The following is a 21,130-nucleotide window of genomic DNA, read 5'->3' as shown; positions in this document are numbered from 1 at the left end:
ATGGTCAGTAGTTCCCAAATTTGTAGGAACATAAATAAATTTATGAGACCATATTGAACCATGTTTTCTATGATCAAAGTGCTATGGAAGGAAAAGAAAAAGAATATGTCTATTTCCTGAATTATGATTATTGTGCAAAGCTGTAGCATCTTCCAGAGTAATTATATTATTTTGCCATCTCCTCTTTCCATGGCAATACTCAGCAAATTTAGTGTGTACTCCATGTGATCACTTCATGTGGAGACCACCCTTGTCATAGAGAGGTGATCTTAAGAGTTCATATTATTCACTAGAAGAATAATTTTACTCTAATCAGATTAGAGAGGCTTTCTTTATTGTCCATATTCAAAGAAAATGCTCCTTTCTCACTACCATCCAATCATGAGGACAGTTATTCTGGCAGAAAAGGTTCAAACAGTGGAGAAATTTCAAAATTAATCTCTCATCTCAACACATACCCAAATTCCTGTTTAGAAGCTTCAGAGAATATCGGTATCAGTATAAACCTATAGAAGTAACTTGAACATGGTGATGTCATGTTCAACTCACTTTATTTTTGTGGTTAAGTAAAAGAATCATTGTTTAATAAAAGAACTTGTGTGGTATTCATACTAGTTGCCATAGTAATTAATTAATCATATTTATTTAGTATACTTTAATAATTATACTTATTTATACTTATTTAATTTAATTATAGTTTTGTAGAGAAAAGAAGTGGAATTGTGCAATCATTTAAATATATTGGAACCAAAATCTGAACTAAATATAAATATTGTTAATAAAATTTTGAGGGCTGTTTAATTAGACATTTGATATTTGAAGGAAAACTTGATACTTAAATAATGTACAATGCATGTTTGCAGCATATAATATTGCTCCAGATCAAATTGAGTGATTACCAAAAACAAGTTACTAATTAGGTGGCTGCTTATTTTCACAGGGAAATGAGTTTATAAATAAAATGACAATTGGAAAAAACAAATGTTGTCACACTCCTAAAAGAAAATGTTATTTAAGATTTAATTTAAAGAAATAGAGAAAAGGTCAAGAGAGTGATGTCACCAAGATGGTGAAATTGGAAGCCCCAAACCCTCCTTTTCCCCACCCTAGACACTGCCTCAACACAACGCTGACCAGTTTTCTTTGTAAGAAATCCAAAAACAAGTTAAGGGGCTTCTGTGAACCAACTGAGTATCAAACCAGCCATGTCAAACTCTGGAAGAAAATTTCATGACATTCACCATAATTGGGAGGAAGTGCCTGTTCTTGGCTTTTCCCCGGGGGTGAGAAAGGGAAGACTGGACTGTATGTCTATATTCTGACTTTTTAGAGGAACTGGTTTATGTGTTGAATGATTCGAAACACTAACAAAAAGAGCACCCAGTTGAGAACTGCTGAGAACAAAGGCAAAGGTTTGGGCTAGCACATATTCACCCTAGATCATCTCCTCCAGGTCAGTGTGGAAAGTGGCAAAGAACTTTCGACTTCCAGCTTCCCTTTGGGGAGGAAAAAAGTTGGAGTGTGAGGGTAATGCTTTGGCTTTTTGCGGGGAGAGTGACTGCCCAAGGGACTGGTTTCTGCCTTTCTGTCTCAGAGCACTGATGGGACCTGGGATATTCTAGACATCTTGGGGCTGCTGAAAACAAAAGAGAACTGAATGGCTTGCTGCTGATTCAGAGGATTTGTGGTACAGCAAACAGAAGCGAATACAGTTTGGTAACCATGCCCTTGGAAGAAGGAAGAGAAGAGTGGAACATGCATCCAATGTTCTAGACTTTTGGTGAAGTACCCAGGGGACTGGTCTTTGTCTTGCCTGAGTTGGAGTGCTAAAGGGAACAGCACTCTATAAGCCTAGGGCCTTATGACAAAAAAGATCTGAGTGGTTATGCCAGCTCCAGAGAACCAGCAGTACTGCATACAGATACCAAAAAGCAAGAGATTCTAAGCTTCTGAAAAAGGATACTGACAAATTGCTCTAATTGAAAATTTACACACACAAGTCCAAAGACTGCACATTCACAAAAAAAGTTTGAGAAGCCTTCAGAATATTACCCAGGATGATTGGTGAAGATGTTTCTCTATACAAATTAATCCATAAAGACTGGAGAGGTGGCTATTCTTAAAAATGCATGATCCCAAAACAAAGTTAAAAGGCACATGAAAAACACAAAGAAATATGGCCCAATCAAAGAAAAAAATTAATCACCAGAAAGTGACACTAAAAGAAAATAGAAGTATGTGAATTATCTGACAATACCAAATAACTGTCACATAGATGCTCAGAGAGCTCAGGAAAAATGATGCATGAACAAACTGAGAATTTCAACAAAAAGAAGATATTTTTAAAAATATATTTTGGAAATGAAGAATACAGTGTCTGAGTTGAAAAATTCATTATATGGATTTAACATCATACTTGACCAAACAGAAGGAAAAACCAGGAAATGTAAGATAAGGCATTTGAAATTATGCAAATAGAAGCAACAAGAAAAAAGAAGGAAAATTAGTGAAGGAAGCCTAATGGGCTTTTGAAAGGACTAATATACACATTATGGGAGGCACAAAAAGAGAAGAGAGAGAGGGGCAGAAAGCTTATTTAAGGCAATAATGGTCCCAAACTTCCCAAATCTGGGGGAGGAAATAAGTTCATGAAACACAAGGAATTCTGAGAAGGAGGACCCAAAACAGTGTACACTGAGAAACATAATAAATTGTCAAATGTCAAATACAAAGAATTCTGAAAACAGCAAGAGAAATGTGACTTGTCACATACATGAGTATCTATAAAACTACTAGCAGGTTTATCAGCAGAAACTTTGTAGGTCAGAGGGAGTGAAATGATATATTCAAAAAGCTGGGAAAAGAAAGAAAACTGTCAACCAAGAACACTATATCTGACAAAACTGTCCTTCAAAAATGAAAGAGAAATAAAGACTTTCTCAGGTAAATAAAAGTTGAGAGAGATCATCAACACTAAACAGCCTTACACAAATATTAAAGGGAATCCTTTAAGTTGAAAGGATGCTAGACATCAACACAAAGGCATATGAAAGTACATCATTCATTGATAAAAGTACGTAATATAGACTAATAAAGAATAGCATAGTACTATAATAGTGTTGTCTGAGTCATTTAATTCTGTCATAGAGATTAAAATATAAAAGTATAAAAATAACTATATGGAATATGTTAACTGATACATAATATAAAAAGATTAATTTGACATAGATAATATAAATTAGGAGTGGAGGAGTAGAAAGAGTATTTATATGCAATTGAAGTGAAATTCTTAGAAGCCTAAAATCATTTTTATGGTTATGAGATGTTTTATATAACTTACAAGGTAACTATAAAGAAACAACCTATAGAAGTTACACAAAGAAGTAAGAAAGTAATCAGTGTCTCATTGCAAAAAATAATAATAATAATAATTTAAATACAAAGAAAGATGGCAAGAGAGGAAAAGATGAATAAAAATGTTACAAAGTGGACAGAAAACAATTCACAAAATAGTAGGATAAACTATCAGTAAATTTAAATGTAAATGGATGAAACTTTCCGATCAGAAGATATAGGGTAGGATACCAAAAGGAGCAAGAGATTATAAGCTCACTGGAGGATTCTACCAAACATTTAAAGAAGAATTAATGATAATATTTTTCAAATTCTTCCAAAAAATAGAAGGAGAGGGAACAGTTCCCAACTCCTTTTATGAGGCCAGCATTACCCTGATACCAAGCCAGAAAAAGATACTGAAAGGAAAGAAAACTAGAGGCCAATATCCCTAAAAATATAGATGCAAAAATTCTCAGCAAAATACCAGTAAGCCAAACTCAACAGCACATTAAAAGGATTATAGATGACCATGACTAAGGGGAGTTATCCCTGAGATGCAAGGATTTTCAGTCTATGAAAATTAATCGATGTGGTAACACCACAATTACAGAAAGAATAAAAATCTCATGATCATCACAATAGATGCAGAAAAAGCACTGGACAAAATTGAACACCCTTCCATGATAAAAATAATCAACTAAGAAGAGAAATAAATTACCTCAACAGGGATGTCTATGTGGCTCCGTGGTTGAGCTTCTGCCTTCGGCTCACGGTGTGATCCCAGGGTCCCGGGATCGAGTCCCCTGTTAGGCTCCCTGCATGGAGACTGTTTCTCCCTCTGCCTATGTCTCTGCCTCTGTGTGTGTGTGTGTGTGTGTGTCTCATGAATAAATAAATATTCTTTAAAAAATTACCTCAACATAATAAAGTCCACATTTGAAACCCATAGCCGACATCATACCCAGTGATGAAACTGAAATCTTTCTTCTAAATCAAGAATAAGACAAGGATGCCCCTTTATTACCGCTTTTATTTGGTATAGTATAAGTAATCCTAACTAGACCATTTAGGTAAGAAAAAGAAGTAATCCAAATTGGAAAAGAAATGATCTCTTTTCAGAGATCACATATTCTAATATGTAGAAAATTCAAAGGATTCCACCAACCCCACCTCTCCCAAAAACTGTTACAACTAATAAACTCAGCAAAGTTGCAAGATGAAACCTTCAAAACCAGTTGCATTTCTACATACTAACAATGAACCATCTGAAAAGGGAATTAAGAAAACAATCTCCTTTACAATATCATCAAAAGTAATAGAATACTTAAAAATGAACTAATCCAAGAAGGCAAAAAAAAAATTATTCACTGAAAACTCCAAAGATTGCTGTAAGAAATTAAACAAGACACAAATAAGTGGGAAGAAGTCTTTGTTCATGGATTGAAAGATTTAATATTGTTGAAAGATATTGATTTAAAGATCAATTACAATCCCTATCAAAATCCCAAAGTCATTTTTTGCAGAAATAGAAAAAAAATCCTAAAATTCTTATAGAATCATAAAGAGTAAGAAATAGCTAAACCAATCAAGTGAAACAGAAACAAGCCTTACACTCCTTGACTTTAAAATATATTAGAAATGTATGGTGTTGGCCTAAAGATGGGTTTATTAACCAACAGGACAGAATAGAGAACCCAGAAGTAAACCTATGCATATATGGTTGAGTGATTTTTGACAAGGATCCAAGACTGCATAATACGGAAAGGACAGTCTCCTCAGGAAATGGTGTTGGAATATCTGGATACGCACATACAAAGAAATGAAATTGGTCTCAGACCATATGCAAAAATCAACCTCAAAATTGATTAAACATTGAAACGTAAGATCTGAAACTATATCGCTTTTTATAAGAAAACATAGGAGATAAGCTTCATGACTTTGGTCTTTGCAAAGATTTGTCGGATGGCACCAAAAGCACAGGCAACAAAATGAAATGTAGACCAGTAGACACATCAAATTAAAAAGCTTTTGTGGGATCCCTGGGTGGCGCAGCGGTTTGGCGCCTGCCTTTGGCCCAGGGCGCGATCCTGGAGACCCGGGATCGAGTCCCACGTCGGGCTCCCGGTGCATGGAGCCTGCTTCTCCCTCTGCCTGTGTCTCTGCCTCTCTCTCTCTCTCTCTCTCTCTCTCTCTCTATAAAAAAAAAAAAAAGCTTTTGTACTGCAAAAGAATCAACAGCATGAAAAGGCATCTATGGAACTGAAGAAAATATTGCAAATCATGTATCTGATAAAGTGTTCAAATCCAAAGTATATAAGGGACTTGTACAACCTGGTAGCAAAAATTCTACTAACCTCATTAAAAATTTAGCAAAGAGCATAAATATTTCTCTGAAAAAGACTTACAAATGGTCAATGGTATATGAAAAGATACTCAACATCATTAACCATCAGGGAAAAACAAATCAAAACCATAATGAGGTATTGCCTCACGCCAGTTAGGAGGGCCACTAGAAAAATAAATAAAAATAAAAATTGTTGAAGACGGGATCCCTGGGTGGCGCAGCGGTTTGGCGCCTGCCTTTGACCCAGGGCGCGATCCTGGAGACCCGGGATCGAATCCCACGTCGGGCTCCCGGTGCATGGAGCCTGCTTCTCCCTCTGCCTGTGTCTCTGCCTCTCTCTCTCTCTCTCTCTCTCTCTCTCTCTCTCTCTCTCTCTCTCTATCTATCTCTGTGTGTGACTATCATAAATAAATAAAAACTTATTAAAAAATTGTTGAAGACATTTGGAAATTGAAACCCTTGTGTATTGTTGGTGGGAATGCAAAATGATGCAGCCTCGATGGGAACCAAGATGCAGTTTTGTTAAAAAGTCAAAAATAGACCTACCACATGATCTAACAATTTCACTTTTGGGTTACTTATTCAAATGAATTGAAATCGGTATCCCAAAGAGATATTTTCACTACCATATGCATTACAACATCATTCACAATGGCCAAGAAGCGGAAACAAACTAAGTGTCCATTGATGGATATTTGGATAAAGAAAGTGTGGTATATTACTCAGTGGAATATTATTGTCTTTAAAAAAATAAGGAATCCCGTCATATGCTGCAAAATGGATGAACCGTGATGTTATGCTAAGTGAAATAAGCCAGTTATAGAAGGACAAGTACTGTATGACTATACTTGTGTATCAAAACAGTCAAACTCATTGAAGCAGAAAGTAAAAATGCTATCATGGCTGGAAGGAGGGGGAAATAGAAAGTTGCTGTTCAGTAGATATAGTTTCAGTCATGCAAGATGAAAATGTTCTAAAAACCTCCTGGAAAATAATAAGCATGTAGTTAATACCATACTGTATACTTACATATTTGTTAAGGGTAGATTTCATGTCATGTGCTATTTTTTACCACAATAAATTAAAAAAAAAAAACTGCCCCATATAACACATAGAAAAAGAAAAACGAACAAAAAATACGGAAAGGACCTATGTTATTCGGAGGTGTTTTGTAATTTAAAAATTTAGATTTATAAGATCTCTCTCAAATCTTATGGTTGGTGTTGCTTCTTACAAAATAGTGACTAGAAAGCAAAAAAAAATGCAGATTAGTATTAAAACAAAATTAGAGGCAGGCATGAATATTTATACTTTATCTTTTTTATTTATACTTTTTCAATATTAAGTATACCAATCATGAGGTATATATACACACAAATGCATAGAAATTTTAATATGGTTAGTATAATATAGTATATATTTAATATGTATAATAAAGTGTATCTTAAGGTGGCTAGTATATTCACATATATATGAGGTTACTTATATATATATATAGTCATTGTCCTGTATTTTTTGCTCCAACCAGCTTTCTTGCTAGTCCTTTATTCTTGACATGGCAAAAGAAGGGGGTCTTATGCTAAATGCTTTTATATGGAAAGCAATACCTTAATGATGAAATAACTTTGAACTTTTTATCTGAAAATATTTGTATCACTATCTTCAAAATGTTTGTTGCAAGATATAATAAACTTCATATTTGGTTAGTAGTGTGATAGTGGAAGGTAAGAAAGATAGAAAATACCATAGTCTTTGATCTACTAAAGGGATTAATAGTTATAAGCCAAGGGACCCAATGTGTATATGTTAATGGTGTTTTCATGGGCACTCGGAATATTACTACCCTTTCTCCTTTGCTACCATTTTCTTGTTTTGCTTCCCCTGAGTGCCAAGGTTTTTTGTTTGTTTGTTTGTTTGTTTGCTTATTTAAAAATGAAATTCAGTCATTTTCTTTCTTTTTTTAATGAAGTGTAAAATTTTAATTCCAGTGTAGTTAATGTATGGTGTTATATTAATTTCAGGTGTACAGCATAGTGATTCAACAATTTTTTAAGACAATTCAACAAATCTATACATTACTCCATGCTCATCATGAGAAGTGTATTTTTTCATCCCCATCTCCTTTTTCACCCATCCCTCCACCCACCTCCCTTCTGGTAACCATCAATTTCTTCTCTATAGTTAAGAATATGTTTCTTGGATTCTCTCTCTCTCTCCTTTTCCTCTGGTCATTTGTTTTGTTTCTTAAATTCCACAAATGAATGAAATCATATGATATATGTCTTTCTCTGACTGATTTCACACAATATTATAATCTCTAGCTCCATCTGTGACTAGGAAATGGCAAGATTTCATTCTTTTTATGGGTAAATAATATTCCATTACACACACACACACCCCACATCTTTATCTATTCATCTATTGATGGACATTTGGGCTGCTTCCATATCCTGCCTATTGTAAATAATGTTGTTATAAACATAGGAGTGCATGTATCCCTTTGAATTAGTGTTTTTGTATTTTGGAAGTAAATACCCAGTAGTGTGATTACTGGATCATATTGTAGTTGTATTTTTAACTTTTTGAGGAATCTCCATATACTTCTCCAGAGTGGCTGCACCAATTTGCGATCCCACCAACAGTGCAAGAGTGTTTTTCTTTCTCCACATTCTTGCCAACACCTGTTGCTTCTTGTTTTGTTGATTTTAGCCATTCAAGCAGGTGTGAGGTGATATCTTTGATTTGCATTTCCCTGGTTATAAGTGATGTTGAGCATTCTTCACGTGTCTGTTGGCCATCTATGTCTTCTTTGGAGAAGTGTCTGTTCATGTCTTCTGCTCATATTTTAATTATTGAGAGTATGAAAAGTAAAAAAAAACAAAATACAAAAGCAGTAAGAGGGATGCCTCTGTGGCTCAGTGGCTGAACATCTTCCTTTGGCTCAGGTTGTGATCCTGGGGTCCTGGGATCGAGTCCTACATCAAGCTCCCCAGGAGGTGCCTGCTTCTCCCTTTGCCTATGTCTCTGCCTCTCTCTCTGTCTTTCATGAATAAATAAATTAAAAATCTTTAAAATAACAACAACATAAGCAAAAACAGTAAGTATAAATATTTCTGTAAAATTGGCCAAGTTATTCATAAAATAAAAGAATATAAAATATAACACTATATAACTAAAACATTGTGGATGGCGGGAGAGGAGTAAAGAATGGGTTCACACTTAAGCAACCATCCTTTTTTAAATTAAAATTTCTTAAATAAAATTAATAAAAGAAATTTAGTCCTTGTATTGGGACTTCCTTATTTTCTTTGTGTAACCTCGGGATACAGAAACACCAAAGTAAAACCTGACAGTGGGACGTGTAGAAATATTTGCTTATTTGCTGAAGTAATGGTATATTGTTAAAGAATACAGTGCACATAGTATAGTAGTGTTTCTGAAAAGAACTATGTTCCCCAGAAAATTTGTTCATGCATAACGAAAAAAAAAAATCACAGTCTTTTAAATTATAATTAGCTAGTCAGCAAAAAACAATTTGCCCATAATTCAATACATCTTTTAATTGCTTAAAAAAAGGCTATACTTAAAATTCCCTCTTCCTGTAGATGCCACGTTGAGGTTGGATAAAGAAGTGCAATTAAAGTGTTTTAGAAACAAGCTCTCACATTACAGATAAATTTCCTTTTACTGCCTGGTGAGCTCAGATAGCGTCAGCATTTTCATCTTTAAACATAGGGCTTAGGTCATAAATTACCTCTCAAATTCTGTTCATATTTGAAATATCATGACATTTATGAAGTCAATCATGCAAACTATTATTGACTGTGTCTTACCGATGTTAACTTACCACTTAGAATTAAATTTCATTTTGTTAGTTTTTATTGTTACAGTTTTTAGAAAGTTCTTTGAACCTAAAACTTGCTTCGTAAGTGTTTTCATTCATTGGTCCTATTCTGACTTTTGTAATTGCTTTCTTTTTCATGTGACACATAAATCAAATATTTAAGATAACTATCATCTCTTCCATAAATTTTCTCATTATCTAGCCTAAGAATTCGGAATTCCTTCCGCCATTCTTTATTAAACTATATTTTCAAGCCCTTTATTCTGGTCTCTATATCTTTTGAATGTAGCTTTTTCAGTAGTATTCTAAAAGTGCATTATCCAGATGTAGGATGTGACTTGGTCTAATTCTAAAGGACCTTAGCCAGAATCTGAAAATTCAGATTTCAGGCCAGTTTCATCTTGAACACTTGTGTTCTTCAGATAACAGAGTGTTTACATGAAAGAAAAAGGGGAAAGAGTGTTTTTACTAGAGAATGTACTCTCCAGGTACTATAGACACACCATCTGCTACCCCATCCTTGTCTGTTTCACTCACATTTCCTTTTTGATCCTCAAGGTATTTGAAATTACACCTGTTATCTAGACTCTATAATTCCATGTAAAACCTTCAAGTTTGTTAGTGTTTGTGGCAACTGCATTATATTAATAGATTTTCCTAGAAATGTTTACTGAAAACCTGGGTGATTTTAAGATCAATTGCAGTAAGCCTCATGTATTCCCTTTTGTGAATAGGCAGTTGATGGCCAGATTTTGCATTCTTCCCTGTTGAATTTCACCTTGATTTTAGGCCTATTTGCCCAAGTCCATAAAGTTGAAATATTGAGTCTGTCATCTATCATAAAAACATCTGTAACTTTGAAACCTTTGTTATTTTTGTCTTTATCCAAATTAACTGAAACACTGAACTGGGATCAGTGATACAAGTTTCCCTTCAGCTCAGTATTTGCATGTTAATAAATAATAACCAATACTCTTTGAGTGTGATTGATATTTTAATCATAGCCCTCCTAATTCTAAAAACCCTAACTTTCCCTGTAATCAACAAAAATAACATGAGGTATTTTGTCAAATACATTGATGAGGCCCAATATATTCTTTGTTCAAATAAAACTAAACTAGGTCAATTGAGTAACCCATTAAAAAGGAAAAGATCTGATTATAGGGGATCACTTGCTCTTCCTCTTGCATTATCAATTCATACATATAGATAGGTAATATATGAGACAACTAGTAGTATACTGCAGGAATCATACCACTTAGCCATCTTAAGGAAATGAAAACATGGAAATACCAATTACATTTTAAAATTTAAAGATAGGCACTTGGGTGGCTTAATTGGTTGAGCATCTGACTTGATTGTGGTTCAGGTCATGATCTCAAGGTTGTGAGACATAGCTCTGCATTGAGCTCTGTGTCGAGTATGGACCCTGCTTAAGATTCTCTTCCTCACTCTCCCTCTGCCCCTACCCACCATCCCCACTTGGTCTAACTCTCCAAAAAATAAATAAAAATTAAAAAACATCTAAAAGATATCACTTTCTATGCAGAAAATTCTCAAAAGCATATGATTCTATTAATAATATATTAATTAAGCTGACTCTATTTTTCATATTTGAAAGTAATTTCAAAATGCCAAAGTGCACTCTGAGATATAACTTAGCTTTGTTTTTTGGTTGATTAAAATGCTACAACAGATCAAATCTACTTAAAACTCAGCTTACTTATCAATAAATTATACAATAATATTTAACTGAATTGCCCTAAATTTTGCAATATTATCAAGTGACTTTTTCTTCTTAGTAGAACATTACTTACCTAAACACTATGCTTGAGTATTTTTATGGTTTAACATATAAACATATGTACTGAAGATTTGGATATCCAGATCTTTTTCCTGGTTCTTCTAAGGAATAACTAACTCTGCTAACATAGACAAGTCATTTAATCTTCCTGAGTCTTGCTACTGAAATAAAGGGCTTGGAATATAGTAAATGGTTTTTAAGGTCCATTCTAGTGCTAATCTTTCAAAAACTTTAAGCTGTTAATTTTCTTTTAGTTATATTTTTTCATAAATACCATTTTAATTTTCAAGAAGCTGAGAAATTGCTAGAAATCTAGCTTAATGTGAATCTTGTTAAAATGTTTGGAGAACTGGTTTTACTTAAAACTGAGAGATTAATTATGGAGTGCCTGGCTGGCTCAGTTGAAAGAGCACGTGACTATTGGTCTCTAGGGTCATGAGTTTGAGCATCGCAACATGTTGGGTATAGAGATCATAAATAATAAATAAATAAATAAATAAATAAATAAATAAATGACTAATTTTATAGAAAAATTCTAACAAAAATCAATAAATCAAATCATACTTCTATAAAATATTTTAACTATAATCCTTTAAGAATAACTAATTTTTGCATTTTCATAAAAGAAAAACATGCTATGAGATATCATATATAATGCTGATAATTACCCCAGACACCTGATTTTAACAATTCAAAGGATATTTCCCACTTGTTTCATGACTTCACAGAATTGACAATTTGAATATAAACTTTTCCTTTATTTTCAATCCTAAAAGTCATACTGTTAAAACATCAAATTTTAATGAATCTAAGTGAGCAAAAGAATGTCTATGAAAATATCTTATTAACTTTGTTCAAATTATTCCTATTAACATTTTACATGAAGAAAATGGTATAGTTTTTGATCATCTAAAAGAAAATCAATATATGAGCAAAAACTCATCTTTTTTTCTCTCTTTTCTTTTGGCTAAATAATGAGTCAGAAGTGATACATTGATGGGATTAAACTCCCTGAAAATCTATATTGATACAACTCGACTTCTTGGTTTTCCCATTTATTTGCACTGTAGAGGTCCATTTCTGCAGCTGTATTTTTTCCATTAGGGAAAATAATGAGCTTCCTTTTAAACTTAAAAAAAAAAAAAACAACCTTAAAAGTAAATAGTCTTTTATTTTTATCCACGTAATGAGATAAACTTTTATTAGCAAAACTTATTTCAAAAGACTCAGAAGAGGTCTAGGAATCTTATTACACTTAATGATTATACCTGAAATACTGAACATATTTTAGGTTTCTATGGTTTCTTTTATCCCCCCTCCCTTTCATTTTCTGTGTTTCTGTTGTATTGGCAAGTAAAGTGAAGAAGTAGTATCAAAATATGAAATAGGGGCCAAGTTTCAAAGCACTTTTGAGTTTTATTATGTTGTTTTTATTTATGTTTTGCTCCATGTTCTCAGCTCATAACCTTAAGAATGAATTTGTATTTGGAATATAAATACAGTGTTTTCTTGATATACATGCTATGAGACTCCCAGGAATAAGTCCACATAAAATGAACTTATATTTTAGGTATTTTACTTTCTTACAAATAATCTAAATCAAATACTTTTTAAGTATGTTGAAGAAATAAATTATATTCTAATTCATAATTTTCATTAATGGGATTTCTACTGGGTGAATCTCCATTAAAACAAAACCACTTTCAGTGCTGAACACAGCCATGAAAGTAGATTTGGCTCCGATATTTCCCAATATAATTCCATTCTTCAAGTTTTTACTCTACCAGTGTTGGAGAAAGAGTTGTGCCATTTTATGTAATGCTAATATCTCTGCCTGGCCTTTGACAACATCTCTTTCTAATTATCAAACATGTTACTCTAAAATGTATACCCTAAGAAGTTTTTAGTCTTCCCATCTCCCTAGACTTCCATCCATGGGCTATAATTTTGAAAAGTCTGTCTTGTGGCAGCTAATAAATCCATAAATTTGTTTCCCAGAGCCTTTTTTTCCCCCAGGACTAGCCATTTTCTCCTTCCTTCTTTCAAATCTGGTCTCCTTAAGAACTCTGAAAATTGCTTTCCTCAAAGGATCACTAAATGCCTTTCTGACCAAATTGAAATGTTTTGTGTGTATTTTCATGCTTTGTAAAAACTGTACTGTATTTGTGCAAATTCTTTTGATACCCATTCCTCCCTTAATTTGTGAAACTCCAGTACTTTCTCTTATTTCTCTAACCATTCTCCTTTGTCCTTAATAAGGCTGCATGCTTTTTTCCTCCTACGACTTGTTTTGTAATAATTTCACAAAAACTATTTTATAACCTTTACCTTTAAACACCATTCACATTTAATATATATAGTTAGGGCAACTATTGAAGGATAAAGCTTTAAAAGTCAATGGTACTTTAGCTTCAATCGAAGAGATGGTGGGATGGAAAGACATCAAATGATGCATGATACAGAGTGACAAGGAGCACTCAATTTAAAATTCAAAGATTCCCTTGATTCAATTTGACTACATGTTGTTTATGTTGGAAATTACATCTAAGTGATGGACAACAAATTCAGTCTATATGCAGGGAGACTCTACTATTAAAACTTAAAACTCCTGTGTATGCTAGTGAACTTTTAAAATTCTAATCTCAAATAAGTGACTGCCACTCAGAAAACATACAAGTTTTTTTTTTTTTTGTAGGGTTGCAGATTTAACAGGAAAGAATAAGACCTGTGTGAAATTCTTTTTTTGCCTGCCAACTCTAGTGGTTTCCAGGAACAGTTTGAATTTTGGCTGCCACCTGCAATGAAGCAATGAGCCATCCTATGAGTTCCATATAAAGCATTAGGCAAAAGGGTAAAATTCTAAAATGAAGGGCAATTATCTTTTGTTCCAGTTGCAAATTCTTATAGAATGTCAACCAAATGGACTAAGAAATAAGTTATTTCCAGTTTGACATTCTAATTTATTTATTTATTTTTTAGTAATCTTTACACCCAACATAGGCTCGAACTCAGGACCCTATGATGAAGATTCACATGCTCTTCTGACTAAGCCACTTACATTCTAATATATGTATTCAGTATGCTTTAGGTCAGGTTCTTTCACTCACAGAGAGAGCCATCTTCTTACTAGTTGTTTTTTTTTTAATTTTTATTTATTTATTATAGTCACAGAGAGAGAGAGGGGCAGAGACATAGGCAGAGGGAGAAGCAGGCTCCATGCACCAGGAGCCCGATGTGGGATTCGATCCCGGGTCTCCAGGATCGCGGCCTGGGCCAAAGGCAGGCGCCAAACCGCTGCGCCACCCAGGGATCCCACTAGTTGTTATACTACCCCAGACATTATGGTTTTTTTCCAAAAAAAAAAAAATGTTTATCATGAAAATCTCTATCATGTTGAAGAGAAGGTTCAAATACTCAGTTCTAAGTACTCTATAAATTCACTCCTGGTGTAAAGTCATGTCTTTCATTTGGAAATCTCCACTTAGAACTTTTAGATGTCATTTGTGTTTTGAAATAATTTAGGATTCCCATTCCAGCAACAAAATATTCTCCTGACGTTGTGAGTAGGTATTTTGATATTTTATAGAAGTGAATGGATAAATGAGATATTTAAAAAAAGTAAACGGGACAGCCCAGGTGGCTCAGCGGTTTAGCGCCGCCTTCAGCCCAGGGTCTGATCCTGGAGACCCAGGGTCAAGTCCCGTGTCAGGCTCCCTGCAAGGAGCTTGCTTCTCCCTCTGCCTGTCTCTCTCTCTCTCTCTCTCTCTCTCTCTCTCTCTCTCTCTCATAAATAAATAAGTAATCTTTAAAAAAGGTAAATGGTGTAAGAATTAATAGACTAGTAAAGAATGTCTGCAATGCAGGACCCGTACTTCCTACTAATTCTTGAGTAAATGTATATGTTGCAGAAGGATAATAACCATTTCCTTTAAAAAGTCATTTTTTTCCTAAGGGGGGAATAGGCTTAATTAGCTGTCTTAAAAATTAATGCTTATATTACTATATATAAAGAAGAAATAAAACTAAATTAAAATGACTATTGGCTTCTTTCACACACAAAAAAAGGAAGGCATCTTCTCTTTAGATATAATTACATCTGGTCTGTTTAGATTTTTTAAAAGATTTTATTTATTTATTAGAGAGAGAGAGAAAAATGATGAGCGGGGGGGGGGGCAGAGGGAGAGGAGAGAGGGACTCTCAAGCAGCCTCCTCAGTGAGCATGGTGCCCAGTGAAGGGTTTGATCTCTCGACCCTGAGGTCATGACCTGAGATGAAATCCAGAGTCTGATGCTCAACCGACTGAGCCACCCAGGTGCTCCTAGTCTGCTTAGTTTTTATGGACCTTTTCCCCAACAACGCTAGATAGTGGCCATATTTTCTAAGCAGATATTACAATTTCAAATGGTAATTTTTGTGAAATATTAGTGAAATCAATATACCTATTACTAGTATTTAAACCACAGAAAGAGATTTGAAGAGCCATGTTCAATGAGCCTTGGATCCTTACGAAACACAGGGTAGCTGTATCATTTGTCTCGTCTTAATAAGTCATCGCTTATCTCCTCATCAAAATATGATGGCAGATGCCATCCTGAAGAAATCCATTTCACTTTATCATACTCCCTCAAAGTACAGTTGTCCTTGATTTAACTTTAAACTTCAAAAGTACAGTCTTTCTTGGCTTAGCTATAGTTGAGATTTTTAAAATATCTATATATTGGGGGCATTTAAATCTGGTGAGAAGCAGTACTTAGATTTGGGAGAGAGGTGGAAAGGGAGTTATGATCATCCCTAATAGAGGCTTAGATGGCCCTGGGAGATTAGAAACCAATACCAGTCCTTCATTTTTCTCCTGCATTGCATCATTCTCTTCTCTCGGGACCAGTATTACAAATTATAGGACAATGTGTGGTTTATTTAAAAAGTCAGTATGATTTGCCCGTGTTCTTTGTTCTACTGCACTAAAACGTGCTCAAATTTATTTTTTTAAAGATTTTATTTATTTATTCATGAGAGACACAGAGAGAGAGAGGCAGACACATAGGCAGAGGGAGAGGCAAGCTCCCAGCAAGAAGCCCAATGTGAGACTTGATCCCAGGATCCTTGATCCCGGGATCACAACCTGAGCCAAAGGTAGATGCTCAACCACTGAGCCACCCAGACGTCCCAAACATGCTCAAATTTAGACATTGCTCAGGGTGGGTAGTGATCATCATTGCCATCATTGTTCATCTTTAAAGTCCACGCACTTAAAAAAATAAATAAAAAAAAATAAAGTCCACGCACTGAGGCTAATTGAGTCAATTTGATCCATATTTGACCTACATTTTCCAGATAATTGCCAAATTTTCTGGATGCTTTTGCTATAGAATTATGTCTGTAATGTAAATTGCTGGGATACAGAATTTTAATAGGGAACACTATTTATATATATTACTTTAGTTGACCACATGGGATTTTATTAATTTGAAAGAAAATCCCCATTTTTCTTTTTAGTCTATCATAAATATATTCTAAGAAATGAGTTATCAAGAGGCTGGAGTGGTTAGGAAGATTGTAGTGTGCTCTCCAGTGTATCAGATAACCCATTAACTCATAAATTAGGCCAAACTAAACATTGTCACCTAAACTAACCTGGCAATAAAAATAACTATAGTTTCTCATGCAGGCTCTCTGATGGGAAGCCTAGGGAGAGTTTCCTTTTGCCTCTGGATTGCTTTTCTGCTGGTTTCTTTTTCAGTTGTTGTGGATTTGGATTTCTAAACATCATCTATTTACTTATTTAGTTCAGACTAATAATTTTCCTGAAGTTGTCAATAAAAATGATTCACAGATTCTCTGAACTGTCTTTCAGAAAATACCTATTCAGATTGTTTCTATTCTTTTTTTTTTGAAGGCAGCTAGAAAGTTCAAATCAAAAGTCTTGAATGAAGCTTTCAACAAAACAGTATTATATTGTTCATGAATTACCCTCCTTGTGTACCTTTGGCCAAATCTGTTCAAACAAATGGTTTTTGAACAGATATGGTTATGAAAACATTCCATTAACCTTGTTAAGGAAGTAAACAGCAAACTAATAACTGGAAGACAAATGAATGAACCCACTGGAAAACAATGTATGTATCTTCCAAAAATTCTGACCTATGAGAAAAATTACTTTTAATTTTATGTAGTATCAATCAAAGGATACTTTATAATGTATAGATATATTAAATTACAGATTTTTTAATTATTCGGCCATTATATCATAAAATCCTACTCAGTTAAAAAATATGCCATGTTATAACACATGTGAAGCCTAATCACAAAAAGTGACTGATTTAACTTAGTAGAACTTACATGTCTAGATTGCTGTATCAGAAGTTGTATACTTTCTAAATGATTCAAAACTACAAACACAGAGATTGAGTAGTTCTGTCAAAACATTATAATTAGGGGCATCTGGGTGGTTCAGTCGGTTGAACATCCTATACTTTGTTTCCGCTTTGGTCATGATCTCAGGGTAGTGAGACTGAGCCCCACGAAGGGCTCCATGTTTGGTGCGGAGTCTGCCTGAGGTTCTCTCTTTTGCTCCTTCTCCTCCCCCTACTCACACCTCCCTCTCTGTCTCTCAAATAAACAAATCTTTTTTAAAAAAAACCCCGCTAGAGCTATATTTTTTTTCAGATTGCATTTTAAAATCCCCTACTGCTTAGAAATAATATTTTATTCATATATTGAAAAATATCTTTAAACTAACTGGAAAGATTTTATGAGTGAAACAGGAAATTTTTATTTACTCAATGAATATTATTTTTTACATATTTCAAGTCATTTAAATTGTCCCTTCAAAAATTTCATCTTTCAAAACAAAAGAGGCAGTCTTTTAAATATAGAGAACAAACTCATGGTTACCAGAGGGGAAGTAGGTGATGGGATGGGTAAAATAGGTGAAGGTGGTAAGAGTATACTTACCATGCATGACATGATGAACACTGAGTAATGTATAGAATTGTTGAATCACTATATTATATACCTGGAAGTAATATAAAACTGTATGTTAATTATACTGGAAATTTTTAAAAAGTATGTTTGGAACAACTTGAATCTGTAAATCTTAAAAAACAACTGTAACTTTTAATTTCTTTAAGTCCTTTTTTTTTTCATAAAGACTTTGAAGTTTAATTTCTATTTTTTCGGGGCACCTGGGTAGCTCAATGAATGGTTGAGCATCTGCCTTCGGCTTAGGTCGTGATTCTGGGGTCCTGGGATCGAGTCCCACATCAGGCTCCCCGCAGGGAGCCTGCTTCTCTCTCTGCCTATGTCTCTGCCTCTTTCTCTCTGTCTCTCATGAATAAAGAAATAAACTCTTAAAATTTTTTTCTATTTTTTCTTTTACATCATTGTCAAGTTTTAGATATTCCCTGAAGGGCATACCTATTTATGAAGCATTTAATGAAATATATTTATGTGTCAAAATTGGCATTTCAAACTTGGAATAATTAATATTTAATGAATGATTTGATACAATTATTCTATAATTAGATTTTGAGCTCTTCTTTCTCAGCATACGATTTTTTCCAAAACATTATATTACCTATTTTTGTGGAAATTCATGTTACAAAAAGATCTTGAAGTTTAATGAGATAGCATGATATATAGTCGAATTCAACTAATGCAGCATCTTTTGATTTGATAGAGACTATGAAGAGGAAATGTAGGAGAAAAAATTGTATAAATAACTTCTAAAATAGGCAAAGATACAGATAAAGCAAAGATGGTCTTCTTCTTTCTAACCAATTCCCAGGGTATTCAGTTAGCGTACATTAATTATGAATCTTTTCTGTGCAAGATGCACTAGACACCATGAGGGTTATGAAGATAAAATTTCCCTAGTTGGGGACTGATGGAGTTTTCACTGCCATGGATGCACTCACTACAGAAATAAAGCATGATTTGTCAGGTAATTAAGTTAGATATATTTTCTCAAGAAGGGGCAGTGTTTAGAAATAGAAACAGATATAAGAATGGTTTAGAACATTATTGGATAATAAAAATATTATTAATAAGTAAGTTTAGGGTGAAGTATTTTTTGGGAGGACATCTCACAGCAGAGACCACTGGGCCGATATGGTCCGTGGGCTGTCTCTATATAGCAGTCCCTATTTGGATGGAGATAGTGAAGAGGTGCAACCAATGTCCGAGCACCTCTCACTGTAACCTGAATTATAAACTTCAGCAATATAAGCCTGCCTCATACTTTATTTACACTCGTCTCTGGATTTTCACCAAAATAGAGTACCTACATATGTGTGTTTGTTTATATTTATATATGTACACATACACACACCCATATGCATATGTATATGCATATGTATATATCTGCTCTAATTTCTAGGGCAGTATTTTAAACAAATTTGGATTTACATTATGTTTGCTTAGAATGAATTGATTTATCCTTGCTTCTAAGATAAAGATTATATATTTTTTAAATTCTTTAGAGTAAAAAACACAAAGCCCCCAAAATCTCATGAATCTAAAAGTAAGTTTTCAATTTCAAGTTTCCATTTCAAACCGCCTATATTACATTAATGAAAGAGGTTATTCAGAGTCCCCTTCCCAAGAGGGATTAAAGTCAGCTGAGAAAATTGTGAATAGGAAATAAGCAGATACTCAAATGGTATGACTTTCCAACTCTGCTCAGCTTTCTTTTTGACTCTGATAAGGTATTAAGTAACTCTTTTGATGTCCGTCTTTGCTTTTGAGTCAATTCATTTTAAGATAAATATTCCCTCTAGTATACTGCTGCAATTCGCCATTCTTTCTTCCATATCTGTCACTCATAAGAATATTTTCTCCACTATATATTGTAGTAAGCAGTCTTTTAGCACTTAAATATTCAAAACCAAAGTTTCTGACTTATTAAAGAAAAACTTTCATGACCAAAGGATACTTCTTTGAAAAATCAATGTTACTCTGGAAGCATTTGAGTGAAATCTAGCAGAGGCTTCAGCATTATTTTTTATTCCTGAGATGACCGGCATTACATTAGGATCTTACCACGTATGTGCCTGACCAATTATCATTACACAGACTCCTCTTCTGCCACTAATTAAGGATCGATGATTTAGGATTTTAGCAGTGAGGGTATACTTTTGCTTGTCTCTTAACTTGAATTATTCCTAGAGGTAGTAAAGTATAATTTTCAACTTACCTTGGAGCAGGAGTATTTCAGATTATTTCTTGGTCGTGTAGTAATTTGTTTCCAGCTACAATGTGTCATGACAAAATGACCTCTGAAATCCTTATAAAGGGAAAAAGATTTTTTTTTTTAAGATGCAGACTTATCCGGATTCTATGCACCATCTATGATGATTTTGAAAAATACTGTTTTTCCTCTGTGTTTTGTTAAAAAAAAAGAACTTTTTAGGACCATCTCTTAACTCTACCTGGCATCCCTTACTTTTTCTACAGAGATCTAAAATTGCAGTGTTTGATAAAATGTGGACCTACATGAGAAGTGCAGAGCCCTCAGTGTTTGTGAGGACTACAGCTGAAGGGGTAGCCAGAGTGCGGAAGTCCAAAGGAAAATATGCCTACTTGCTGGAGTCCACGATGAATGAGTACATCGAGCAAAGGAAGCCTTGTGACACCATGAAAGTTGGTGGAAATCTGGATTCCAAAGGCTATGGCATCGCAACACCTAAAGGATCCTCATTAAGGTGGGTGGAATAGTATAACAATATGCTAAATGTTGTTATAGTATCCCACCTACCCTGATGTATCTTTAAGACTATCTTACGGTTTGTATACGGATATGAGG

The 21,130-nt window shown here is 34.2% G+C and overlaps 1 protein-coding gene across 3 annotated transcripts in view; it reads left to right on the top strand.

The window, feature by feature from the left end:
* GRIA2 (glutamate ionotropic receptor AMPA type subunit 2) overlaps window positions 1-21,130 on the top strand; it is a 153,045-nt gene that overhangs the window by 126,065 nt on the left and 5,850 nt on the right. For all 3 annotated transcript variants that reach the window (XM_055336198.1, XM_055336197.1, XM_055336200.1), the window contains exon 13: window positions 20,782-21,029. In XM_055336198.1, the coding sequence (XP_055192173.1) occupies window positions 20,782-21,029 (248 nt within the window). The remainder of the gene's footprint in view (window positions 1-20,781; window positions 21,030-21,130) is intronic.

Source organism: Nyctereutes procyonoides, unplaced genomic scaffold (assembly GCF_905146905.1).
Source record: "Nyctereutes procyonoides isolate TBG_1078 unplaced genomic scaffold, NYPRO_anot_genome, whole genome shotgun sequence".
Taxonomy (NCBI): Eukaryota; Metazoa; Chordata; class Mammalia; order Carnivora; family Canidae; genus Nyctereutes; species Nyctereutes procyonoides.
The sequence above is the reverse complement of the archived record's forward strand: the minus strand, read 5'-3'. Positions and strand labels throughout refer to the sequence as shown.